Source organism: Doryrhamphus excisus, chromosome 18, assembly GCF_030265055.1.
Source record: "Doryrhamphus excisus isolate RoL2022-K1 chromosome 18, RoL_Dexc_1.0, whole genome shotgun sequence".
NCBI classification, from domain to species: Eukaryota; Metazoa; Chordata; class Actinopteri; order Syngnathiformes; family Syngnathidae; genus Doryrhamphus; species Doryrhamphus excisus.
Genome location: NC_080483.1, coordinates 4,402,877 through 4,430,561, shown reverse-complemented (window position 1 = coordinate 4,430,561; position 27,685 = coordinate 4,402,877). Strand labels below are relative to the sequence as shown.

At 41.6% G+C, this 27,685-nt stretch overlaps 2 protein-coding genes across 4 annotated transcripts in view; one reads left to right on the top strand and one right to left on the bottom strand.

Moving 5' to 3' along the window:
* The first annotated feature begins 64 nt into the window (after positions 1 to 64).
* On the top strand, positions 65 to 7,322 carry LOC131105953 (calcium-binding and coiled-coil domain-containing protein 1-like). 2 transcript variants are annotated; one of them, XM_058054519.1, is made up of 11 exons: positions 65 to 193; positions 513 to 688; positions 952 to 1,054; positions 2,045 to 2,250; positions 2,316 to 2,528; positions 3,603 to 3,751; positions 3,891 to 3,960; positions 4,024 to 4,278; positions 5,013 to 5,141; positions 5,323 to 5,414; positions 5,992 to 7,322. In XM_058054519.1, the coding sequence occupies exons 1-11, from the start codon at positions 145 to 147 to the stop codon at positions 6,017 to 6,019; spliced, it is 1,470 nt and encodes a 489-aa protein (XP_057910502.1). In that variant the 5' UTR covers positions 65 to 144; the 3' UTR covers positions 6,020 to 7,322. The 2 variants fall into 2 exon arrangements, with proteins under 2 accessions (XP_057910502.1, XP_057910503.1); XM_058054520.1 differs by having other exon boundaries at positions 5,013 to 5,149.
* LOC131105952 (retinoic acid receptor gamma-A-like) overlaps positions 6,760 to 27,685 on the bottom strand; it is a 45,276-nt gene continuing 24,350 nt past the window's right edge. The window contains exons 1-8 of one of the 2 annotated variants that reach the window (XM_058054518.1): positions 26,913 to 27,456; positions 11,987 to 12,135; positions 10,557 to 10,698; positions 10,307 to 10,470; positions 9,082 to 9,258; positions 8,736 to 8,940; positions 8,506 to 8,664; positions 6,760 to 8,270 (exon numbers count right to left, since the gene is read on the bottom strand). In XM_058054518.1, coding sequence (XP_057910501.1) covers positions 7,933 to 8,270; positions 8,506 to 8,664; positions 8,736 to 8,940; positions 9,082 to 9,258; positions 10,307 to 10,470; positions 10,557 to 10,698; positions 11,987 to 12,135; positions 26,913 to 27,057 — 1,479 coding nt within the window. In that variant the 5' untranslated portion in view covers positions 27,058 to 27,456 and the 3' untranslated portion in view covers positions 6,760 to 7,932. Of the gene's footprint in view, positions 8,271 to 8,505; positions 8,665 to 8,735; positions 8,941 to 9,081; positions 9,259 to 10,306; positions 10,471 to 10,556; positions 10,699 to 11,986; positions 12,136 to 26,912; positions 27,457 to 27,685 lie in introns of those variants that run through there. The other variant, XM_058054517.1, reaches the window with a different exon arrangement.

The window sequence follows — 27,685 nt, the reverse complement described above, 5'->3', positions numbered from 1 at the left end:
CAGCAAATAGGGCAATGGAGCTTTAATTGGTGGTTTAACTACATTTCCCGTGAGCCACCAGTAAGACGCCGGCTGGTCTTGGACCACGTGACCATAGTGAGTGTTGTGAAAGTACGCTTGGCAAAGTTTGCTGAGCGTCTGCTGATGGAAACACGGCTCACAGCTCCACAGAAACACACAACAACACATCCAGGTAAGGCTTTTGATTGAAATGTGAGTCTGTCATTTAAAAATAACACAACAAGTGTTATTATAGTAAACTCCGTTAGCTAACAGCTCAGGCTACATCATCATTTAACGTCAACTCATGCTTGCACCCGGCAGGTACAATGTTGTCAGAAAAATGGGCTCCGTAAAAAATTAAATGTATTTATTTACCATTAATGACTACTATATATGAAGTACTTAGACGTCTATTTGTGTAATATCTTATAGCTTGTAAACATGTTGTCTCCCAGTGGGTGATCATTATGCATTCCTGGACTGGCTCTTATCAAATGTCTTCTCCTCAGCTGTCCTGTCACTGGAGTCCGTCTTCCTCCTCGTCATGGAGCAACAATGTCCTGAGTTTACGGTGGTGTTTCGAAATGTGGGGCAGCTCTATTTCCCCCAAACCAGGGTGGAGTGTCATTACAGTGTGACCTCGGCCCATCAGTGGAGCAACAGGGACTGGATTGGCATCTTTAAGGTGTTACGATGTAGCAGCAAACACCTCACCACACACATAATGACATTCCGCACAAAAACTGCACGAAAGAAATCAGTTAATACAAAGATGAAAGCACACTTGGAAAGGTATTGATTCCTCACAATGTTTAGTCAGGATTATTAACACAAACACCCACAAGAACATGGTGGACGTTTGAATATTTATGCTATAACTATTGCATTGGATCTTGTTGATTGTATCGGTGTATCTAATGAAGTGGCCAAAATTTTGCTCCTCTAAAGGTCGGCTGGTCCTCACTTGGAGAGTATCACACCTACTCTTGGTCGCTCATTCCCGAAGGCTACACTGAAGGAACCACAGTGGACTGCTGTGCACCTTTTCAAGGTATAAACTACCTCAATCAGGCAGACCTGTCGTCTGATACAGGCTTGGCAAAAAGAGCGAAACAGCATCTTACAAAGACCCATTATGCTCATTTTCGATCCTTTGTATTGAGTTGTGGACTCCTATAGAGCTGCTACACACAATAACCAGCACAGAAAGCTTTCTAGATCTTCCAGAAACAGCTGATTTTGTCGGTATAGGAGTATAAACCATTTTCAGAGCTACTTGAAAGGAGGTTAGGGTCTACTGGTAGCTCGTGAGCTACCGGTTGACTTACCGTATATGAACTCAAAGAGTGGTAACATGGGTCTGCATTTCCTAAGTGCGGTCATTACACGTTTATTGGGGACAACGTGTGTTTAAAGAAACTTGGGTAGATTGTGGTGAAAAAGGCCATTAGCAACAGACGTCGGTGAGCTTGTAATTTGCATGCATGCAAGGTAAGACGCCCCCGTATGCACACTATGATGCTACACAGAAAAAACAGTTAGGACATAATAATAAATTGTTATGTATAGTTTGCTCTTCTGACTTTTAAACATGATCAAGTAGCGTTGGAAAGGTATCGGACTTCAGCAACAGTTTGGCGGATAGTCCAGCTTCGCCCATGTTCACATAAGAGATCCATATTTTTCTCTTCACCTGGAATCTGCAACTCCAACCACTTCTGCTCGCGGTCTTTGAAACCTGAACAAATATTTCCTGGAAGCCATTGCTCCGTGCTAACACAGTCCAATCAGAGCAGTGAAACAGTGCAGCATGTAGGAAAGTTAGAAAAAAAACTCTGTGAACTTGAGCTGTCAGACTCATCCAAAACATTTTCATACCACTGTAAGTACTTGACATTGTTTAAATTGTGGGCCGTACATCTCTAATCTAATGAAAGTTTACCTTACTGAATGGAATTATGGAAATAAATACATTTCCCATGATAGTCTTATTTTATGGAAAGGGTGTGTATATGTCTAATATATTCATATTATTTGGCAGCCTTTTACTTGCCCCGCCCCAGCACAGAGGAGTACCAGTTTGTGTATGTGGACAAGACGGGGGGAGTATGCGCCCAAAGCAGATCATTCACATTCTGCTCCCCCAAGCCTCTGGAGGAGCTGGAGACCCTGAAAGAGGAGTGTGATGAGGAAGATGGAGATGAGGAGGAGCTGCTCCTGGTGGTCCCCAAAGCTCAGCTGCTGCAGGTTGTAGCAAAAAAAACATCCATCCTACCCTCGGGAAGCTCCTTGAAGGTGTTGTTTGTTCGCAGAGTCAGCTGGAGGAGAGCCGCAGGAAAAAGGCGGAGTTGCAGCAGGCGGTGGAGGAGTCCAAACGGGAGATGGAGGAGGAGCGGAGCAGCAGCAGAAAAGCAAAAGAGAAATGGGAGAGGGAGCGGGAAGCCATGAAGGAGCAGATTAGCAAGCTCTGTGAAAACCTGAATCTTAAGTGTGACACATTGAAGATGGTAGAAGGAAAGCATCTGGTAAGGACGATACATATCATGTTGGATCACTGATAGTTGATACCATCGTCATGTTGGATCACTGATAGTTGATACCGTCATCAAGTCGGATCACCGATTAGTTGATACCATCATCATGTTGGATCACTGATAGTTGATACCATCATCATGTTGGATCACTGATAGTTGATACCATCATCATGTCGGCTCACCAATTAGTTGATACCATCATCATGTTGGATCACTGACAGTTGGTACCATCATCCTGTTGGATCACTAATAGTTGATACCATCATCATGTCGGATCACCGATTAGTTAATATCAGGGTGGATCACCGATTAGTTGATACCGTCATCCTGTTGGATCACTGATAGTTGATACCGTCATCATGTTGGATCACTGATAGTTGATACCATCATCATGTTGGATCACTGATAGTTGATGCCATCATCATGTTGGATCACCGATTAGTTGATATCATGGTAGAGCACCGATTAGTTGATACCGTCATCATGTTGGATCACTGATAGTTGATACCATCATCATGTTGGATCACCGATTAGTTGATACCATCATCATGTTGGATCACCGATTAGTTGATACCATCATCATGTTGGCTCACTGATTAGTTTATACCATCATCATGTTGGATCACTGATAGTTGATACCATCATCATGTTGGACCACTGACAGTTGATACCATCATCATATTGGATCACTGACAGTTGATACCATCATCATGTCGGATCACCGATTAGTTCATATCATGGTGGATCACCGATTAGTTGATACCGTCATCATGTTGGATCACTGATAGTTGATACCATCATCCTGTTGGATCACTGATAGTTGATACCGTCATCATGTCGGATCACCGATTAGTTGATACCATCATCCTATTGGATCACTGATAGTTGATACCGTCATCATGTCGGCTCACCGATTAGTTGATACCATCATCATGTTGGATCACTGATAGTTGATACCATCATCATTTTGGATCACTGATTAGTTGATACCATCATCATGTTGGTTCACCGATTAGTTGATACCATCATCATGTTGGATCATATTTGGTTACTATCTCCATCCAGGATGTTACAAGCAGTCAGCAGAACCTCAACAATGAACTGAGTCAACTTTTGGAGGAAAAAGCGCAAAGTCAGCAGCGAATCAAAGACTTGGAGGAAGACATCAAGGCTTTAGCAGGCCGAGAGGTGGAGAGAAACACAGAGATGGAAAGGCAAGTCTCTCAAATGTCTTAATGAGGCATTTCCAGAAATGTCAATACTTTGTCATGCAATCATATAATAACTCACAGGTGTCTATTTGAATGTGGAATAATTTAGATAATAAAAAACATTGCTTTTATTTTGCTGCAGGCTGAAAGAGATATTGAAGAAAACATGCAATCAAATCAAGCTTGATGAGGAAAAGAAAAAGTTGCTGAAGGTGGGTGAGAAGCACAAATGTCAGCCCCCTCTTGTGGTCATGTCACGGAAGTTCATCCTGCAGGCGGAGCACGAAGCCGTGCTGGCGGAGGTCCGTGGCTTGCATCTTCGCCTGGAGTTGGGCGAGCGTTTAGCAGACAGCCTGCGCAGGGAGCTGAGGGAACTGGGCACCAGTCAAGGCCACTCTCACGCCGAGCTGCATCAGGCCCGCCTGCAGGTGGCACAGCTGGGCCTGCAGCTGTCTGAGGAGAAGCTGCTCCTCAGGGAGGAGCGCAGCAACTGGGCCCTGGAGAGAGAAGCTTCCAGACAGGTGGCAGAGGTCAGGAGGGCGCCTCAACAGCCAACTATACAGTGTCCTTAAAGACTATTTTTTTTATTATATAATATATATTATTATTATTTTATTTATCACATTTTATTTTATATTATATATGATATATATATATATAAAGTAATAATATATATAAGACATTTAATAAATAGGATATGAATAGAATACATATTTTCATCTAATATAGTTTAATCAATTTTTTCACTTATTTTTCTTTTATTATACAATTATTACATATAAATTAATGAATGAATTTAAATTCCATACATAATATAAAAATAATATCACCCCAGGTCTTCCTGATCTCCTGACCAAGTGGCTTCTTCTTTTATGTTGTATATTATTTTAGTTCTGCAGTTATTTATAATACATTGATTCATGCGTTTTAATTCCATATGAACAAATATGAATACATATTTCTTATTTTGATATTATACATTATTATATAGTTATTGCAAATAGATTAATTTCATATTCAAAATATGATTTTAAGGTATTTTGTAATATTAAAAATAATAATGGTAAATTGAACTTTTTTTAATGTATGAATATCATGTGTATACAGCTATTTCATTTCCCAATTTTAGGGACACCTTGAACATATGGAACACTTCCATGATTTTCTATGGGGAGCACTTTTTGACACACAATGATTTCACTGTAAATGACTTTCTTACTCTTCCCACAGTACATATTCTGTGTGTGTGTGTGTGTGTGTGCAGGCTGATCAAAAGAAAATAGAGGAGCTGAGCAGTGAGCTGAGCAGGAAGGAGGAACAACTGAGGGAAGAGAGGATGAAGATGAACAAGCAGGAAGCAGAGATTGGGATGAGAGCCAGTGATGCTGATGGAGTGAGTCGGTGTGCACCCCATCATGGCAGACTTTCAGCTTCATGCCACAGTGTGTCATGAGTGGCCAATCCTGTTGTAACGCTACAATCCTTGGTTTACTGTATATGCTGCATGTATCATATGATGTAATCATCACAACAATACAGTAATTGTAGACCTTTTATCACATTTTGGATACCAGAATGCTCATCTACGTGCACGCCATCCAGGAGACGCCCAGGATCACGGTGAGAAGAAACTGATGCTTGCGGGACTTGTGGACCCCGTGGTCAGGTGACACACACACACACCATTTTGTTTACTCTAAACCAGGGGTGGGCAAACTACGGCCCGGGGGCCACATCCGGCCCGCCAAGTGTTTGAATACGGCCCGTCCGTTCTTTCCAAAGTATTTCATTTAAACTCAACATACGAACTGGCATCATGGCTTGAGCCAACCTTTTGATGGTTTTATCAATTTTGTTATTTGATGTGGTCTGTTGTTTACAAAGTGCTCCTGAAAAAAGGGGCACAAGCATAATGATGATAATAATAATAATAATAATTTTTAAAATATTTAAATATAAAATATTTAAATATAAATATAAAATAATAAATAATAATAGCAGATTGCATGACACTTTTACAGATACAATAATACCAGGTGGACTGTTACGTGTAAAATATATAGTCCGCCCCCCCCATTTTTTAAAATCAATGCGGCCCGCGAGTCAAAAAGTTTGCCCACCCCTGCTCTAAACCTTCTCATGAGATTTGTTGGTAAAAAAACAACAACAAAGAAGTGGAAAATACTACTAGTACAACAAAGGCTGGAGGTTTACATGTGGAATTCTACGTGTTTCCCCTGCAGTGAATTGATGAGCTTCCCCATGTGGTAGCACACAGAACTGCCAGTTCTACCCGTCAGGTTGAGTGTGTGAGGTTTTCTTTTGTGTGTGTGAGTTGCCTAATTACCAGACGGCCTTAGGTGAAATACATTTAAATGTTGATCTTTTTACAGGCATCAGTGATGTGGCACTGAATGCCTGTTGACATGAAATGAGCGCTTTGTGGAGAAAATGATGCTGCTTTTGACTTCATGGAACATTTGCGTGTGTTAGAAAACATTCAAATGTACTCCCAGTCAAGATGAAGTGTGTGACTTGAAGGTTTGCACGGATCTTAAATATAGTTGTAGCTATTGCTATGTTTATTTATGGATCATATTTCCAACATTATGCATGATTGTTATTGGTTTATCATGCTTATGTACATTGATTCGTGACAGTCATGAAATAAGACACAATGCCGGTCTCTTAGTTAAAATGTTTTGAAGCAGTTTTAAGAGAAACCACTTGGCGTTTTGGCAAAGAGAAGTATTCAGATTTAACATTGTACACAACTTGAGATTTATGGGGTATTTTATTCAAATAAAAGTACTATAGCGCCCCCACCGGGCTCTAGTATAATTTAATAATCCCCTTTAAGTTACTTACAAGTTTGTTTTTGGTGTGTATGCTTATTTAGCTCAAATGTGATAAAATGATAAATAAAAACAACGGCACACAGAAAGGTGTGAAAACAACAAAGCGCCTTTTTATCAAAATACATCATCAAAAAAACAAATAAAGAGGCAAACTACATAGACATATTTTTAATAGGAGCATAAAGAGAACAACTCATGAGATGTTCACATATCTTAACATGAAGGATGGCAGAGGCTGGTGGTTATGAGGCACATCAGAAATAAAAAGAGCTCATTCAAAAGTCATTTTTGTGTCATTAAATATTCTCTATTGCATAACAACACAAATGTTCCATAAGTTGTTTTGTATTGTCTGAATAGTCCACTTTTGTTTGCATGTTATTGCTGTACTCCATTTGAATTCATGCATCTTCTGCTGTATTGAAAGATCCCAGGATTGAATTGAATTAACAGTGCAAACGTCTGATGGACAAATCCGTACATCTTTGATGCACAAATATGTGATACTCAAATGACCTTTTTTGTGTCCTTGAGTCTTTCATCCTTACATTCCGAGATGGTGTGCTACATTCAGACCTGTGCGTGTGAGCTTCTTATGCTTTTATTTCATCCCTGATGTCCACAAACGATGCTTTTCTTACAGCGAATGGGACAATTAAGAAGCGTTTATACAGGGTGTCCATATCACAAATGAATATTTGGCATGAGACAATTTAGCTGAAGTGTGATGTGTGCATTTATTAGCTGTGAAAATTCATTCTGATGAATGGAGGCGGCTTTCTCATGTCAATGCGTGAAACCTGAATCAGCTGCGTTCCTCCTCCTCTATGGCTTCACGGTCCTGCTGAGTCCCGTTTGTCTTCCACAACACTGTACCGGCAGGTGACCCCCTCCACTGCAGACCTCGGTCAGCCGCCATTTTGGTCTGATTTGGAACGTGACTTGCGTCTTCAAATGCGTTATTGCTGACTTTCCGCCTGAGATTTCCACTGTTAGCTTGTGAGTTTTGATAGAACACACAAAACAAAACAAAAATGACAATAATTGACACAAAGCAGACACAATAAGAAAAGATAAGTAGCATTTCTGTCACTTGTCATTTAAAAAATGTTTAGTTTTTGTTTGTTTTTTTTTTACAAAGTGTAGCCCTTTTCCAGAGGAGACGATGAAGAGACGTCCTCCTGTCTGTCTCGCCGTGGACCACCGCCTTGTCTTTTTGGCATGGTGACATTCTTGTCCTCCTTTTTAGTGCTTTTGCTTCGTCCCTCACTTCCTGTAAACGTTTAATAAGAGCCTGATTGGAGGTGAGGTGAGGATGATGATCTCCTACTGTGTTGTCCCGCTTTTATTTTGCGTGGTCGCTTCCTCCCCCCATAGCTCTCCATCACTGTCCGCCAGCCGCTCCCTCTCCTCATCCCAGTAGTCGTCTTCCTCGTCATCGTCCTCTTCTTCCTCCACTGCGGACTCGCATGAGCTCTTCTCTTCCCGCTTGATGGCAGGGATGGGGGGCGGGGGATCGGCGGCAGCAGGGACAGGGGCGGGAGTGGAGCTTTCTCCCGAGTCGCTACTGTCCTCGAAGGGGTCTGGGTTTTCCAGCATCTCCCTGATGAGCGGCGGCATGGGGCCAGGGATCTCCATCTTTAGTGTGATGGCTCTCTCTGCACCTGTTTGCACAAACATGACATCACATGACCTCACATCTACTTTACAACCCCCTGAACACGGAACAAGGAACTTTCATTTGACGTTTGCCCCATATTCTTTGAAATGCATTTTGCACATGTAAGTATATTTCTGCATGTCAAAGTGTGGCACCCAAGGTGGGACTATATGAGAACCCGACAGGCTGATGCTATGTTGCAATGCTAATGTTATGGCGTGCAGACAGTGAGAGATGACCTTTGGTGCTGATGCCTCGGAGGTCGGTGACCTTCATGAGCATGCGAGGGAACATGTGAGGCTTGTTGGGGCGGCGGCGGCGGGTGTAAATCTTCAGCGCCTCCAACAGCGGCTCCTGCAGCTTGTCCACTTTCTCGGGCTCCTCCAGGTCCATGCGGTCTGAGGGAGATGATGATGGTGAGGAGAACGTCTCGTGGAACAAAGACAACAGAGAAGAAACGTTTTTTTACCTCCGCAGATGAGGCAGATGGCGCTGAGGAGGCCAGTTTCCGTGTCGTCCATCTCCAAAGGCAGCAGCTGCCCGGCGAAGGCGAACACCAGGTCCGTGAGCGGGCCGAAGCCGGCATTGTGCATCTGGGTTCTGTTGAGGGTCAGGCCGTCGGAGAAGGTCATTGTGTCTTGCTCGGGGGTGTAGCGTGTACATATCCTCAGCATCTGGCCAGGAAAATCAACACTTGAGGAAACTTGCAGGCAGCTGCTCACTTTTTTATGTAACTGTCACATTTTTAGCGGCGTGTCTAAGAGGTGGTGACGGCTGATGAGTGTGTGTGGAAGGCGGGCGAGTTGAAGGAGTACCAGGATGTCCAGACATGCAGATTTGAGGAGGGTGATCTGGTCGGCGATGGTGAGCGTGGTGAAGCCTGGCAACCGCTTGGCAAACTCCACGATCTTGATAATGCACTTGGTGGACAACTCGCTGAACTTGTCCCACAGGCCCAAGTCCAGCTGGACCCTGTGGTCAGCGCTGGAGTTCTGGGAGAGACGAAAAAAAGAGGGACACGTGGCCGAATGGGCTTTCATAGTCTTGGCAAAGTCAGTCCAGTCAGCCTTCCTTCCACCAAGTAGTACAAGCATTCATGTTGTTTGTTTATTGCGTCACTTTCACTTTGCACACGATGTTCACATGCACAATATTCTCTTTTAGCAGTGTCATACTTTCCTTCCCCCTCACTCATAAACACATGATAAGACTATGAATGCACAGTAGCTTGTCCTTCCAACGCCACTCTGCTTCTTAACACACCTCTGACAGAAAATAAGTCTCTTTTCCAAAACAGCCATGCGAGAAGACTAATATCAATTTCAACGGCTTTACCAAAAATTAATTAAAATATTTTTTTTCTTGAATATTTCTGCCCTATGCTACTAATATTACATTATTCCTCATAGTATTTGTTACTTGTCAAATTTTGACATTTTTTCCTATTTTGACTTTATTCATTCTTGTTGATACAGGACTCTTTGGTGTGACACTATTTAAGAATTACTTACTAAATTACTTTTAATAACATTACATTATTTTTAAAATAAAAATACAAAAATCCTAATGTATAATAGACGTAATTTCAAATAATAATTAAAATAAATAGATTTATTTTAAGATGCCAATAAATAGATTATTGATGTAGAAAGAGCGGCAAGGCGGTCAAGTGGTTCACACGCAGATCTCACAGCTAGGAGACCAGGGTTTAATCCCACCCTCAGCCATCTCTGTGTGGAGTTTGCATGTTCTCCCCGTGCATGCGTGGGTTTTCTCCGGGTACTCCGGTTTCCTCCCACATTCCAAAAACATGCTAGGTTAATTGGCGACTCCAAATTGTCCATAGGTATGAATGTGAGTGTGAATGGTTGTTTGTCTATATGTGCCCTGTGATTGGCTGGCCACCAGTCCAGGGTGTACCCCGCCTCTCACCCGAAGACAGCTGGGATAGGCTCCAGCACCCCCCACAACACTCATGAGGAAAAAGCGGTAGAAAATGAATGAATTGCTGTAGAAAGGCTGTGTGTGCGAGTGACTCACTGTGGTGTATTTTCCCAGCTGGCAAAGAGACGGAAAGGTCTCCTGTTGAGCTTTGCTGACTTTGTTCACCAGCTCCTGCAGCTCCCCGCTCAGCTCGTAGTTCTCGGGCAGCACAGCCTCCTCCTTCACGTCCTTCTTCTTCTTGTTCCTGTCGTTGCGCACGGCTAGGTGGAGACAGGCATCATCAGCATATTATTATTGATGTTCAAGAGCTGTGGGTCATTGAAGAAGCAGGAGCACGGACACCCACCTTCTTTAGACATGCCGACCTCGAAACACTTCTGTAGTCGACAGTACTGACAGCGGTTGCGGGTCACCTTATTAATCTGGCAGTTCTTGTCCCGGTGGCACGTGTACACCATGTTCTTCTGGATGCTGCGGCGGAAAAAACCCTGAAACGCATCACAAACAAATCTCTCAATATGTCTGCCTGTGTAAAGCACCTTGGTGACTGCACTGCCTCGTACAAAAACTACTACTAATACTACTGCAAAAAATACATTCTAAGCTGCACCATTGATGACTCCCTCATGCTCACATGAGCATCATAACTCCTTTTCTTGTTTGATACCTTGCCCAAATTTATGTCACAGCTAATTTGGAATTGACTGGTAAAAAAGCTCTGACTCACTTGGAAATACTCACTTGGCTCCACCTGCTGGTTGGCACATTCTAAACCCCAAATGGAATTTTAGCACTTGGTTTTGGCTGGTCACTAATGTGTGTGAGTGACATGTAGAAAAGCTCTGATTTGCTTGGAAATAAGTTGTTTGGCTGCACCTGCTGCTATGCAAGTTGTAAATCTCTCAACCTCAAATATTAGACGACCTCTTTTTTGGTACTTTTGTTTCAACTGGTCACTAATGTGTGTGAGTGACTGGTAGAAAAGCTGTGACTTATTTGGAAAGAGGTTGTTTGGCTCCACCTGCTGCCACTCACGTTATAAATCTCTCAACCCTGAATGTGAGACAATGTGTCTTTTTGGCACTTCTTATTTAGGCTGGTCACTATTGTGTGTGAGTGACAGGTAGAAAAGCTCTGTCAAAAAAAAAAATGTAAAAATGGACCCTGAAACCTTTTTCAGTAAGGGACCTCCGGTGGAACAGGTTTGGACCTGATTTAGGCAAGATCTGCAATTGAATGAAAGTAGAGTCCTCTGGTCCAAATACGGAGTACTAATTTATATTTTTACAATGCAGATATTGTTACACAGTTGTACCTCTGTTTCTGTTATATTATTACTTTGATTATAATGATCAACAAATGAAAGGCAAAATCCCCAAATCAGTCAAAGATATGACAATTTTCAGATAAAAGGTATCAATACTGATGTTTACGGTATCTCCCAGCCCAGGGACAACACTTGAACTAGTTGTGTGGTAGACATTTATCCACTAGAGGGCAGCAGCGTACATTGACAGTTGTATGATAGTGTCATTAATCTACTAAATGGCAGCAAAGTAATTTGAAAGTAACGTGGTACTGCCATTTTTTCATCAGGCAAAGTTGTGCGGTACTGTCATTCATCCTGGAGAAAGCAGCACATTAAATTGAACGTTGTTTGGTACTGCCACTTATCCACTAGTTGGCAGCAAAACTCCACTTAAAGTTGCATGATGCTGTCATTTATACACTAGAGGGCAGCAAAGGGAGGCTGTGGGTTGGCTGTGGGCGTTGTACCTTGCATCCCTCGCAGGAGCTGACTCCATAGTGGTATCCGGAAGACTTGTCCTGGCACACGAAGCAGGGCTTGTAGACACGAGGAGGGGGCGGAGGTGACGGCGAGCTGGGCACCATCTCCTCAGAACTAGTGCTCTGGGTCTCCACCGCTGCACACACAAGAAGAAGAAGAAGAAGAAGTAAGTTCTCTGAGCATTGGGGCACACCCCGGGAGCCAGAAGGCCAGGTCAAAAGATTTCTTTCAAAGAAAAAGGAGGAGGAAAGCAGCTGATTGACAGGGACTTAAAAGACACACAATTAGCTGATGGCCAGATGGCCCCCGCTGATAAAAAGCTGATTGGCAGCTGAGATTTGATTGGCTTCTACATTTACTGGCCAACAGGGGATCAGCATTCCTTGCTTGGCTTTTTTTTTTTTTTGGTCAGGAGTTTTGTGTGTTTGTGTTCACGAGCTCACATTTTTTTACATGAGCGGTCGTCCAATGAGACGCGCCCGTATACCCCCAGGCCCATGTGAACAAACAAAGGCTGCATGTTTACGAGGCCGGCGAGGCCTCTGTCCCCTTGTCTCTTCATCGTCACATTTGTGCAAAAAATACCAATGCTTGAGTTTATTTGGGCCACGCTTAACGATGTTACATTCACGCACTTCACAATGACATCATTCAACATATTAAAAAGAAGCAGAGCGTATTTATTTATCCCCCTTTCTCTATTACTCAGCAGTTACTGATAGCAGATTCACTTCCGGTGTTTAACTAGTTTTGTACTAGTTTAGGATTTATTAACTTAAATAACAAATACAAGTTTCTTCATTTTTAATTGTTTCTATTAAGAAAGACACCCAAAAATATGACCAAAAATATTTTCTGGAAGAGAATAATAATAGTTTTACATGCTAAAAACAATGTGAAATAATGAGGAATGGAAATTAATGTACATCCTGGCGAGATGGAATTCAGTTGTGTTTCAGAGTTTCTTTATCAAACTGCTGACAGTCACAACTTTCTTTGTCCCCATGGTGGATTATTTAGCAGCCGCACTCAATAAAATAATGCAGGGAAGGCGATTCAGCGACACATAGGGTGCTTTGTTTGGCCATGGCATTTTGTGGAACCAAACCATACTACAGGGCAAACTGACTGTGTGCACCATATTGCACAATAACCGAGGTAAATATGACAATTTGAGTGTACATTGTTTGACTTGAGTTAGCTGTGTAGCACAAACTAAGAGCGGCAACAAACTTAACGTTTATACTCTTCACCTTAATCAACAACAAGCAGCAACAAAAGTGCGGCTGGTCCACGTTTGGAGGCCATGATGACTGAAGAAGCAGATTGCCTTTCAACTTTCACCTTCACTCACCCCAACTTCACCTTCCTCTGCCCACCCCGCCCCCTTGTTTCCTGGCCCTAAATTCCTCAGTGCAGGCAGGACAGACTTTAATAGTGGGCCAGGCTTACAAGCGGCCCTATAAAGGTTCTGTCTGGGATGGAAGGAGGCCCCAGGCCAGGCTGACGGGCCTTTTATTGGCAGCCAGTCACCTTGGGCAGCTATTCACACCAAGGATCCCCTTCCTTGTAAAAAAAATAATAATAAAAAATCCAAGAAGTCAGTCCCCCCCAGCCCCCCTGTCACCTTGAAATGGCTCGCTAGCCCAGGAACGGACCAAATGTGCCCCCCACCCCATCCTGTTGCAGCAACCCCAATGTGAACCCAGCGGCCCGTCATTAAGGGGAGGGCTAAGGTTTCAGAAGGTAAAGCACAAAGGAATAATCCAATAAAAAGCGAAATGAAAAGGAGAAAGAAAAGACAAGGAAGGAGGTGAACGTGAGGACACCAACTTCTCAGTCAACCCCCAGAAATAAAAGCCCTTGCCATTTCACTTTGACCTTGGCTGAAGAGGGTCATTACTAACGACTTGCCCAGCAGGCGCTCAAAAACTCCAACGTGGGCAAGCGACATTCAACAATTCACCCTCACGTGGAAACAAAAATCATATTTGAAATGTACACATTACACTTGAAGAGCACTAAGTACAGTCAGTATTACATGAGACTAATAAAACAAATTAAAAAAGACAACAAAAACACTACCCGTGCTGTCACTGCCACTTTGATAGGAGCAGATACTTTAACATGCTCAAGGATACCGTAGAGACACCGTAGCCTCTTAAAAACATGATTATACCGTCCCTAATTCATGAATCCCTTGTTTATTGCGCTTAGTTGGAATATTAGATGGAATATTTTGGTAGCATAGAAAACCTAAATATGGTTTTGAACATTATTAGAGGCCTCTAGTGACTACATAACACCCCTATAGTCACATTTACATTCCTATTACCCAATACAATAGAGTTAAGAGAAAATAAAGACATAAATAAGACTTGTGTGTGGTGTTGTATCACATCTTTGAATGCATCTTCTGGATGGCTTATTTTTGTTTTTTACTTCATTTATCAATTTTTATGCTTGAAAATGTGTAATTTAGGCAAAAAATAATGTGTCAAATGACTTGAAATATGCACATTTTTGATAAATAATCAACGGCGATTTATTGATTCATATACTTTCCATGACAGAGTGAAATTTGAAGGACGAAGTGGAAAGGGATTACTGCACTCAGAGGTGTTTGTAAGGTGAAGATAAATAAGCTATAATAAAAGAAACATAAAGTATATGATATTTGAAGTGTATAAAACCTAGCGCTTCCATTGTGTTTCATTACGGAGCACCAAACAAGGTGTTGACTTTGTAGTCTTTTCCAACTCAGGTGAGTGAGTATGGGTGGAGCTAACGCTGTCACCTGACATGTGTTGACATAGTAACAATGCAAAGAGTTAAAAAAAAAAAGCTGCTATTGAAAGTGTGGAGGCGCATCTGGCGCCAGCAGAGCGCCAGCGACTGACAACCACGTCTGAGTGTGGTGAGAAAAGGGCGAGCAGGCGTGACGTGAGTTGAGGAAGAGACAGGCTATGATGGGGGGGTGCTACCTGGCGTGACGAAAAAGAGGGAGAGGAGCCAAAAACTGTCAGAGACCTGTCATCACCCTGAACTGAGCTCGGCCTCGGAGGCTGGGCTTGAAGAAACAGCAACCTGGTCTTAACCTGCTGCTCAACCCTCCCTCTCTCTCTCCCTCTGTGTGTGTGTGTGTGTGTGTGTCATTCCATCAATCAGCAGCACACCTTTGTTGGAACCACAAGAGACAACATGACTGGTGGGAATCAGCGACCAATTCAAACATTGTCTCCTTTACTGGAGCCACAACATCCTGGCAACAGCATAGCGCTTGCATACTTACATACTTACTTACTTACTTGTCATCTCATCATGTCATCAAGTGTACTCACACCACACGTTGGGTACAACGTAGTACGCAGATGTCACAGTATGCATTCAAAACACTCAAAACGATGAGTGTGCAGTAATGGACACTTACCACTAGGGCTGTAACGGTGCATTCGTTCATTCATTCATTTTCTACCGCTTTTCCTCACGAGGGTCGCGGGTGTGCTGGAGCCTATCCCAACTGTCTTCGGGCGAGAGGACTGGTGGCCAGCCAATCACAGGGCACATATAGACAAACAACCATTCACACTCACATTCATACCTATGGACAATTTGGAGTGGCCAATTAACCTAGCATGTTTTTGGAATGTGGGAGGAAACCGGAGTACCCGGAGAAAACCCACGCATGCACGGGGAGAACATGCAAACTCCACCCAGAGATGGCCAAGGGTGGAATTGAACCCTGGTCTCCTAGCTGTGAGGTCTGCGCGCTAACCACTCGACTGTAACGGTGCAAGTATTCATAATTTGATTCAAGATTTGTACACTCTGGAACTAAGTATACTTATGGAAGTACACTACTAGCACTTTGCACTTCGAATTTTTCTGCTTCACTCGATCACGGTTTCTTCAAAAATATGAATAAATGGTGGTGTTTTGCGGTTGAATATGACCGACTATCTGTCAAGCAATTTGCATATTAGTGTTACATATTTTTGACCTAAATTATGCATATTCAAGCATTAAATGGCTAAACGTAGTAAATTACAAACATAAGACAAGACACAAGGCTGCACGGCGATTGAGTGGTTCGCGCGTAGACCTCACAACTAGGAGACCAGGGTTCAATTCCACCCTCGGCCATCTCTGTGTGGAGTTTACATGTTCTCCCCGTGCATGCGTGGGTTTTCTCCGGGTACTCCGGTTTCCTCCCACATTCCAAAAACATGCTAGGTTAATTGGCCACTCCAAATTGTCCATAGGTATGAATGTGAGTGTGAATGGTTGTTTGTCTATATGTGCCCTGTGATTAGCTGGCCACCAGTCCAGGTTGTACCCCGCCACTCGCCCGAAGACAGTTGGGATAGGCTCCAGCACCCCGCGACCCTTGTCAGGAAAAGGGTATTAGGAGTGTCAAGTTGACTATAGGGGTGTTACTTCATGTCTACAGGGCTCTAATAGTGTTCAAAAGTGTATTGAGATATATGCTCTAACTAGAAAAATGTATAAATAAGAAATTGTACTTGGCGGCACGGCAATAAACAAGGATTTTTGTGTATTTTGTGCATTCTGCTGTATTCCGTCTTGAGTGTCAGCTCCATGGCAATACGGTTATTCCACAAGAACTGCCACTTCCTGTCGCCCACAATTCCGTACCACAACAACAACATCCCAGTTTGGCCTTGGAGTTCACGCTTAGATGACATCTGAAAAGCAGCCTGCCCATTTGGCGCCGCCCGAGTCTCAGTCGCACTTGACCAATCTGCCAGAGTGTGTTCACAAGTCCAAGACAATCAAAGGCCAAGACTGATGTCATGTGTCTCTGTCTCTCACTCACACACAAACACACACACACACACACACACACACACACACACACACAGCAGCATGTGGCTGCTTTTTTATTTTATTGCTTGTGTCTGTGTGACACAGTGACATATGGCATGCAGCTCCACTTCACCTTCCAACATGGCACATCACACAACTAGATGTTGGCCTGGGGGGGCCCACATAGCGTCACACTTGGGTGACACTCTTAAGACAGTGTTGTCCAAAGTGTGGATCACGGCTGTTTTTTTAATCACCCGTGGCACAGTCTACAAATAGAATTATTTAACATGAAAACCAGAATAATGTCATATTATGAGGAAAAATATTATGTTGTAATTGGAAAAAATAAATAAATAAAATAAAATATTAAATAAAATAAATACATTAAATATAAATATATAAATATAAATAAATAAAAATAAAAAAAGAAGCTTTAAATAGTACAAAAGTGAAATGTTACGAGAACCCAGTCATATTCTATGGGGAAAAAAGTCAACATTTTTTTTTACAATAAACTTGTAATATTATATTCATTCATTTTCTACCGCTTTTCCTCACAAGGGTCGCGGCAGTGCTGGAGCCTATCCCAGCTGTCTTCGGGCGAGAGGCGGGGTACACCCTGGACTGGTGGCCAGCCAATCACAGGGCACATATAGACAAACAACCATTCACACTCACATTCATACCTATGGACAATTTGGAGTGGCCAATTGTAATATTATATGAGGGATATAAGGTCATTTTAGCAGCACATATTTGAAATATTAAGAAATAAAACATATTTTTCCTTGAATGGTTCAACATTATTTTTCCTGACTTTATCCCCATAATATTTTAACTAATTTTTGTTACATTATTACGTTCCTATAATATTACATTTTTTAAAATAATGTATTGTTTTTTATATTTCAACCCTATGCTGCCAGAATGATGTTATTTTTTTTATAATATTACAAGTAGAATATGACTTTGATATTTTGACTTTATTCTCGTAAAATGCACCTTTTTTTCCATTTCTGCTTTAAAAAAATGTGCAACTATTTCAATTTTCTGAAGTTCTTTTTTACCGACTGGAGATAGTTTTTCATACCTGCATGGGGGCAGCATAACGACCGTACAGGTATGAAAAATAATCTCTGGTCTTTTTAGAATGCGTGAATGCTAAACCAAATGAACCTCATTGGACAACTAGTTCAACTTTCTTCTTGTAATTATGACTTTATTCCTATAATATTTTGACTTAATTTTCATAACATTTGAACTTTTTCACATTCCAAAAAATACAACTTAAAGTAACATCTTTTTTCTGTAATATATAAACTGTATGCAACTAAATGTTGTTTGTTTTCCTCATAATATTCCATGAAATAATACTCCAATGAAATGATAACTTTTTCTTGTTAGATTCCAACTATACATGTAGTTGTAGATATACCATACAGATGTTACTGTCTGCACAAATATATACTAGCTATATATGAAATAAATAGGTAAACAGTGTTGTACTTCTTTTTTTCACTTTTAAAAATACCCACTATGTTGTGTTATTGCAGTAATATGAAAGTTGCAGTTCTTACATCAATTCTGGCTCCACAAATGTTCAGCAGCACCACGTGGAATGTATGTGCACATGTGAATGTGTGTGTGTGTGGTGGGGGGGGCATGGGTGGCTCGCCTGCATGGTTTGTGTGATGCTGCTGGTTTGGAGATGCAAACGTCTGTCCACTTTCAGTGGATTGTCACGATCAAGTGCTTCAAGTTACTTTGTTAGGATTCACCAACAGAGTGTGTGTGTGTGTGTGTGTGTGTGGAAGGGGTGGGGGGTGAAGGGGGGTTGACCGCAAATATGCTGAGTGAGTAATTACCACAACAGCAGGGAGGAGATGGGGGAGATGTGAGTGACAATCCCTTTCATCAGCTGTTCTAAGTTCAATACCAGCGCCAGCCCCCCACCACCCACTCCCCTCTATCCACCCGTAGCCCTCCATAACAACCCTCTTCTCCCCCCCGTCTTCTCCTGCCTTCCTGCCTTGGCAGGAGGAGGAGTCCTTCCTGTCATTGGTAGCGCCTCTTAAAGCAAAGCCTGTGAAACCAGGCTGCTGTCCTGAAGACGACTCCATAAAAAAAACACACACACGTTTGCACAAGCTCACCAGAAATCCTGGACAAATACTTCAACTTGACAAGCTTCACACACTGGTGAACAACGCCCTTGGATTTGAGGCGGATTGCAGCAACATGGCTGGAAACGTCCCACATGGGGAATCATTTCACTTTAGACTTGAGACTGAAATCAAACTGGACGTGCCGCGTAGCAACCTTCACCTCTTCTCATTTCGCCCTGATTGATTTCTCATTTATGGGCCTGCAACACGCAATTATCGATGCAAGCTTCATGCTGCTAAAAACAAATAAACAAAGAAGGTTGATTCCCTTCCCATTACTGGAACTCACCAGTGTCCAAATGTTTTTCCCGATGAGGGACACATAATGAAGAATGAAAGGATGCAACTTGGCCATTTTCATGTTTTGGAAAGCAACACATGTGTGTATATGTGTGTGTGTATATATATATATATATATATATATATATATATATATATATATATATATATATATATATATATATATATATATATATATATATATATATACACATATATATACATATATACATATATATATATACATACATACATATATATACACATACATACATATATATATATATATACATATATATATGCATATATATATACATATATATACATACATATATATATATATATACATATATATATGCATATATATATACATATATATACATATATATATATATATACACACACACACACATATATATATTTATATATATACACACATATATATATTTATATATATACACACATATATATATTTATATATATATACACACACACAACCTTGCTGTAATTGTAAAGATGACCAGTTAAATGACTTTGTATTGTATTGTGTCAGATATCATTGACACTATCGAGGAGCAATCGCATGAATTACATGACACGTCTTGAGTGTGTAAGAAATGTGCTGTCAGTTTGACTTTTGGATTATTTCAAATGTTTGTGTTTCATTTCTTTATGCAACGTGTCAGTTATGAATCATAATAACCAGCGAGGAGCAATCGCATTACAGTCATGCTATAGTAAGTTGAGTACATTGCATGTGAATGGCATGGTGGGTGCTTGCTCATCTCTTCCCATCTGGACTAGCATACCCCCCCCCCCCCCCCCCATGGGCCTAAAACACCATCATATAAGAAGTCAACCAGAGTGGTGGGGGTGTCAGGGTGGTGTGGGGATAATCCCAAAACCAAATTCAAACCCTCTCCTCCTCTTTCATACCCCCCCCCACCCCATGCCTGCTAATCTCTTAATTGAGACCTTTTCTAATTCTAATGGCTTCATTAAAGAGCTGCAGGTTACACAACACGAGGCGTGTAAGCTGAGCCGTGGGTCTGCGAGGATGACATTAGAGAGGAGGAGGGACACACACTCCTGATACCACACACTCATGGAAAGGGGCTGTGGGGCGTCTACTTCTTTCTAATGTCCTCTCACGTTCATGCGTAGGAAGGCACACACACACACACACACACACACACCGACGAGAAACATACACTATCTGCATCCAGTGATCCAGATATAAAGTTTATAAATCAACTTTTTCCATCCATTCCGAAAGGCTCCATGGAAACTCAAATCAATTTCTCCCATAGGAAATCACACACAAGACACATTTTATTATAATAAATATATATTCTATATATAAAATGTGTAATAATTGAGAATGTAGAAATGAAATGGCTAAATGAACATGTAACATCCCTTTTACCTTTACGGAAGTCTCTTTTTGGCGAAGACGGTGATGAGCGGAGCGGGGGCAGGGGGAAGGCCGAGGCGCACGAAAAGCGGGACAACATCGTACTTGATAACGCGGAAGTCAACGAGACCTTTTTTTTCCCCCTAAGAAAAATGCGTTTAGGCTGGACTAAATTTTATTTGACATCGTTTCTACATCATAAAACTCAGGATTGAGTGTTTAATAACTTGTCTTATGCAAGATTATGTATTGTACATTTATGTAAGATTCGTCAATCATATCAAATACTGAATTTGAAAAAAAAAGTATAGTTACTGTAACAATGTCCCCCATTCTAAAAACGCTATTTTATTCCAACAAAACTTTAAATCTGTACATACACATACGCTTCCCAGCAAGCTTTGGAAAAAGTTGTTAATATTACATATTTAATGTTGTGTAATGTGTTTTTTATCATTCCATGTAGTATGGGTCGTTGCCTTGTGTGGATTTACTTTCTTTTATCTCTTCTCTTGATTCTTTATGTGACACCACGACTACGGTTGGTGTTATGCGTCGTTACCCCCATCCATTTGACGAGCACCTTCAACAATGTTGGAATCATTAGAAAATATCACATTCATTTTTCCACAACATAAAGACATTCATGTGCTGGACGGTGATTTGAAAACAATATTTCCAAGTAAATGTTTCGCTACCAAGGTGCCCAGAGGCACGACATCAAAAAGTTCAAATGCAATCATATCAATTTTGCCATCCATCATCTATGCCGCTTATCCTCACTGGGGTTGTGCCTACCCCACCCTGGACTGGTGGCCAGCCAATCACAGGGCACATATAGACAAACAACCATTCACACTCACATTCATACCTATGGACAATTTGGAGTCGATAATTAACCTAGCATGTTTTTGGAATGTGGGAGGAAACCGGAGTACGCATGTACAGGGAGAACACCCAAACTCCACACAGAGATGGCCGAGGGGAGATTCGGGGTTCACACAGATCTTCCCGATCTCCCGACTGCGTGGCCAACATGCTAACCGCTGTACATAATCACCACCATTCTGACACAATCTTTGAAGTGCCCAAGATTCTAAACAGCACCAAACCAAACCAGCCTTATACTAGTTATTTGAAAAGGAATTCATTTTGAAGTTTTTTTAGGACTTAACTGGCATTTAAAGGGGAACTGCACTTTTTTTTTATTTTGCCCATCATTAACAATCCTTGTGTGAAACATGAACACATATTTCTTTCCCTTTTCTGTGCATTATAACACGAGAAAACAAGTTAATAGGAGCTATCTTACAATGCTGTCATTGGGATACACCTATTTCGATGATGAAGCCCTCTAAAAAAACCTCGAACCACATGGTTTGATATCCATGCTGTGATCATGCATTAACATGTACACTCATGATAACATGGAATAGTTGCAGTATTTTGATGATTGAAAACAGCTTGGGATGGCTGTGTGTTCCAGCACAAGACGTGTGCTCCAGTCTTCAGGTAAAAAACACTGACGGCAAACCAGCATCTTGTTGAGTCTTGTTAATCAACCATATAAAAATAATTTTTCATGTTAGCTGCTACAATAATAATATGGCTGTAGTTGGTTAATATACAAGTCAGTTATGTACACGGACCAATTTTGGTGTTTTTGTTTTTGAAGTTTTTCTTTTTATGTGAGGGCTTTAGCGTCAAAATAGGTATTTACCATGACGTCCGTTGGTAGCTAGCTCATATTAACTCATTTTCTCACATTAGAATACACAGAAAAGGGAAATAAATATGTGTTCATGTTTCACATAAAGATTGGGAATGATGGGCAAAATAAAAAAAAGGTGCAGTTCTCCTTTAAAGAGTTCAAATCCAAAAAAGGCATGACTATTTGGTAGCGTCGCCTGAAACTTGGTATGGCTGTCCAGTCTAAAAGTCCAGTATTAGAATTGGAAAAAAAGAAAGCCACAAGCTGCCAAAATGATCAACAAATAGAAAATGAGGTATGTATGAATGTACATAAATGTCCATCAAGTATGAGTCTCACGTATTAAACAAATAAATACAAATCTTGTTAGCATTCGAGATTTTCCAGTGAAAATTAGCTCCAATATTAAAAATACACAATTGAATTTATAGCCGCAGGAATGTGTTTTGTCACTTTGATCACCTTTTTATTTGTCTCAGAAAACTAACATGAATAAATTGAAAATGAACTAATTTTTGTCACCTTCTCGAGCAATGTCAGACAATGCCTTAGCTCTCAATGAAATGTCTGAGAGCAAATTCTTTTGGAAGGTTTATGACTAGATGATGTCATATAAAAGCTATTTGCTTCAAAAGCATTCCAGTGACCCCCCCCCCTCCCCCCATCTATGATACATCCATAAATGATCATAAATGTTTCATTCCACCCAGAAGAGAGACGTGACACTCGAGCAGAGAGCAGTGAAGTTTACTAACAGTACGAGAAAACACACAAATAAGTATGTTTAGAATAGTAACTGTGTTATTAATAATAATAATAATAATAGCATGAAGCATACTGTAACTGTATGGAGTGTAAAGGTATGAATGGCACAGGTGAGTCAGCGTTTCTCTTCAAATAGACAAACAGGTTATTCCGGGACTCTTCCGGTTGATCACTTTTGTTTGTTTGAAAAAAAAAGCCCAACGAGCTGAACGTGAATTACCAGCAAATCTTTTGTTCTATCGCTTCTAATTCTGCCATTTTACTGCTATTTCCTTGTACTTTGTGGATTATTTCCAGCCATTCTGATGACTTCCACTGTGGAATGTGACGGTTTGATGACTTTGAGTTTTGGTATTTTATTTCTATGATGAATTGTGTGGTTAATCATTAAGAACGTGTCCTTCTATGACTTATGCTGTACATTGGTATTGTGCTTTAGACCGTTCCTACTCGCCAAGCGTGCCGTGCTTTAGGTGGAAAGCGGGCCCAGGCACGGTACGATTGCGCTGAGCACGAGTGCACCCTGAGGCTGACATCTGGGAAGCTCCTACGTGAGCGAGTCCAAACAGGCCTCGTTGTGGTGTTTGTCAAGGCGGCCGCTCGTCCGTCATCGTTAGGCAACGCTATGGACTTGGCAATGCTCGATGGCCGACCCTCCTAATGCCGTAAATACGCTCCGAGTTTGACAAGTCGATACATGTTTCTGTTGCCTTAGCGGTTGTCTGTCATCCGCCGATCAAAACCATCATTTGTATTCATATCAATATCAATGGCAGGAAGTGCCAAGTGTAAGTCATTGTTAGCTGGTAGCGACCCGCCTTAACTGAGCGGGTTGCTACCAGCTAAAAACGACTTACACTTGTTTTCCCGTTGCTGTCCACACATGAGCCTCATGAGCCACCGCTAACGCCGCAGGGCTTTCACAAACTCGGAATTCAGAACGTCGTCACACAACACCAGCAGGTCATTTTGCTTGTTGTTACGCTGGTAGACATCGGCACAATCAGATGGCCAATCAGATCGATTTCTGCTCTAATTATTCATGCACTTAAAATACTGTTCAATCTTTTGGATTTTGAATGCACTTTTTGCACACAATTTGTTGTGGATTTTATGTGATGTGGGTGATCCACTGGCTTCCGCTTCGGCATCGGCACCGGTATCAGATAATATGGAAACAATACCCAATCCTACATGTAATAAGAAAAACTGGTACGGTAAGACACGCTGGTCCCATTTTGTTTCTTGTTCTTGTAAAAACCCACTTCAGGGTTTTGCATCAATTTTACAGGAAAAAAAGTTTTTAGAAAAATATTACTGTTCTGGTCTTTGCATATTATATTTTCGTCTAGAACCGCTTGTCACGCAGACAGCATATTTTTTTTAAATATTTCAACTTTCTTCGAAAATAATGGAAAAATGTTCTTTCATAATATTATGACTTTATTCCCAAAATACAGTAATGTGAAAAGTGTTTTCCCCCTTTCTGATTTCTTATTTTTGTCACACTTAAATGTTTCAGATCACCAAATACATTGAAATATTAGTTGGTGACAACACAATGCACTTTTTATATGACATTTTTTTTATTTCCAGCCCTTTTTCAAAAGACAACCCCGTAGTATCAGCTATTTTACATGATTTTGACTGATCTTTCAAGGCACACAGAATATTGTGTCCAATGGTTATGTAAACATGGAACATGACTATGAAAGAATGGAAAAGTTCTACCTTTCCATTCTTTCATAATCAGGGGTCAAACATAGGTATGTTTTTCATATTTTGAGCTAAACTGTGTATGTGCTCGTGTGCGCACGTGTGCACGTGTGCATGCATCTACATGCTACACTTCACCATGCTTTCCCACGTCCTTCTTCCTGTCATGCGTGGCTTTTCCATCCACATGATCTCTACTGAGCTCTTATTCAATGCACTTCCACCACCCAGTGGTCGTTTTTATGTCTTAAAATAACCTCTTTTAGCATCTCAGTGTTGGGATTGGGCCTTTGGGTTTATAAAACTGTATAAATAAACACGTCTTTGGTACTGAACAAAACAAAAAGAAAATTGAGGCTCATCTCTGTTTTGCCAGAAAATATCTTGATGACCCCCAAGACCTTTTGGACAATACTTTGTGGTCTGATGAGACCATGAGACGTTGAACATTTTGGAAGGTGTGTGTCCCATTACATTAAAAGAATATCATACCGACAGTAAAATATGGTGGTGGTAGTGTGATGGTCTGGGGCTGCTTAAGGACCTGGAAGACTTGCTATGATAATCTGTTGGTGACCTCAAGCCCCAAACCATCTTGGGTTCTGCAGCAGGACAATGATCCAAAACACGCCAGCGAGTCCACCTCGGAATGGCTGAAGAAAAACCAAATGAAGACTTTGGAGTGGCCTAGTCCAAGTCCTGACCTCAATCCTATTGACATGCTGTGGCGTGACCTTAAAAAGGCTTCATGCTGGAAGTTATCGCAAACGCTTGATTGCAGTTGTTGCTGCTAAGGGTGGCCCAACCAGTTATTAGCTTTTTATTATTTTTATTATTATTTTTATTATTATATTTATTATTAGGGAACATCCCTAATAGAGAGATTCACTTCAAAACTGCATTTTGTGTTCAGTTGTGTTGTCATTGACTAATATGTACATTTGTTGATGATCTGAAACATTTAAAGGTGGCAAACAAGCAAAAAAAAAAGAGAAATGAGCAAAATGTTTTTTATACATGTGGATTCTTCACTTCATTTGTTCCTGACACGGCTAAAGGTACACGTTTCTTTTCAGAATATTAAAAAACCTTCTTTAATATGTCAACATTATGCTACTAAATGACATTTTTTTCTTTTAATATTTAGAATTTAGTCTTTCTTGTCAAATTCAATTTTTTTGAATGTGCCACAGGCTCCAAATAGCCCTTGGACCGCACTTTGGACACCCATGAGCGAGAGTGTCAGGAAGCATTGGTGCTAGTGACCTAATGACCTACTGTGACCACTAACCGTAGAAAACCCTGTGTCATGTCCTCGTGTTTGTAGTATTGGAATGGGATTAGGTTTGGAGTCAAGCTATGACCAAGGTGTTTTTTGCTGATTATTTTAAAGGCAAATGTTCGTAAGCCTAAAAAAAATTGTCATTCCAAATTTGGGCTCGGGCCCCAACGCTTGGACAGATTTGCAGATTTGGACCGCTCGCTTTCAAGAGCGTCCAAAGCCATGCGTCCACTCCAAATGGTTCAAAGACCACAAACCACAGAGGCAAAAGTGTGATAATGTGCGGCCGTGATGATCTTAGCGTTGTTAAAGCGCCGAAAGTCAAACGCGTGCATGACTTTCTCATAGGAAAATCACAACAGCGTGACTTCAAGGCCCGCCGGCCTTCAATCTGTCAAAGCTTGTTTCTGTGGAGACATTGTTTTGTGGACTACAGCTGCCAGGTCAGGTCCTGCATTGTTGAAAGCGGCTGTCAATCATGTGAAGTCATTCATAAAGAAAACAAACACGATGATGTATAAACGCGCGCTCACAAAGCCCCCGCTAAGCACACAAACAAACGGACGGCGGGGTGAGAACGGGCACAGAGCATCCAGAGGAATCTGCCTCTTCCTGTGCAGAGAGCGCCGTGATAACACATAAGCGGCTGCCCTGATAAGCGCGCACACACACTCACACTCACACACACACACACATATACACACAATGGGTGTGATGGACAGAATGAGGTGGCACCACAGAGTGTACTCACACTGGAGGCTGCCAGTCCCGGCCCAGGCAAAAGGGTCCAGGCTGGAGAAGAACGGCGGGGCCTTGGCCAGCATGCAGGAGCCCTGTGCAGACACATCGTAGCGTGGCCGGGGGGCCAGCCCCAGAGCCTCCATGCAGTCAAACATGCCTCCAAAGTGTTCACTCTTCAGCGCTCCTCCTCCTTTCTGCTCTCGGGTCACTTGTTGGTGCCTCAGCTCTGTGTAACTGATCTCAGTTCCCCTCTCGCCAGCTCTCTGGGCCTCTCGCTCTCCAACCGCATGAGCACAGAGGGGAGGGGCGGGGTCCGGGAGGAGCCGAGGTGTGTGATTGGCCGCGCCGAGAACCCCTCACTTTCCCTCCCAATCCACTCCTTCAACCTTCTCCAGACTCCTATTTCATCTTTCAAGGCAAACCAGCGTGCTTTCATTTGAAATATTCTTCTTGACGTGGCTTTCATTTTTATGCAGTGACTTCAGAAAGAAATGCTGGCTTTGGTCCAAACACAAACAAAAAACAGTCGGGAGGAAAACAGCGAGGCGCACCGAAAAGCCAAATGATGATGATGTCCTCTTCACCGTACACACGTTGGACAACCGTGGCTCGGGGAACTTGATTGAATCCGCTTCAGAGAAACCATCCTAATTTCAATCCTAATTCATCCGGCATCATCTTGTTTCTTCAAATATAGGTAGACCACAAACTTACAAAAATGTGACAGAATTTATATTCTGCATATAAAAAAAATTACACACAACAGAAATATTAAATATAAAG

Excerpts from the sequence above, each read along its gene's own strand:
- LOC131105953 (XM_058054519.1), top strand. The coding sequence starts at position 145 with ATGGAAACACGGCTCACAGCTCCACAGAAACACACAACAACACATCCA. Across the intron at positions 2,529-3,602 it reads TGGTAGAAGGAAAGCATCTG|GATGTTACAAGCAGTCAGCA; the intron begins GTAAGGACGATA and ends ATCTCCATCCAG. Across the intron at positions 3,961-4,023 it reads AAAAGAAAAAGTTGCTGAAG|GCGGAGCACGAAGCCGTGCT; the intron begins GTGGGTGAGAAG and ends TTCATCCTGCAG.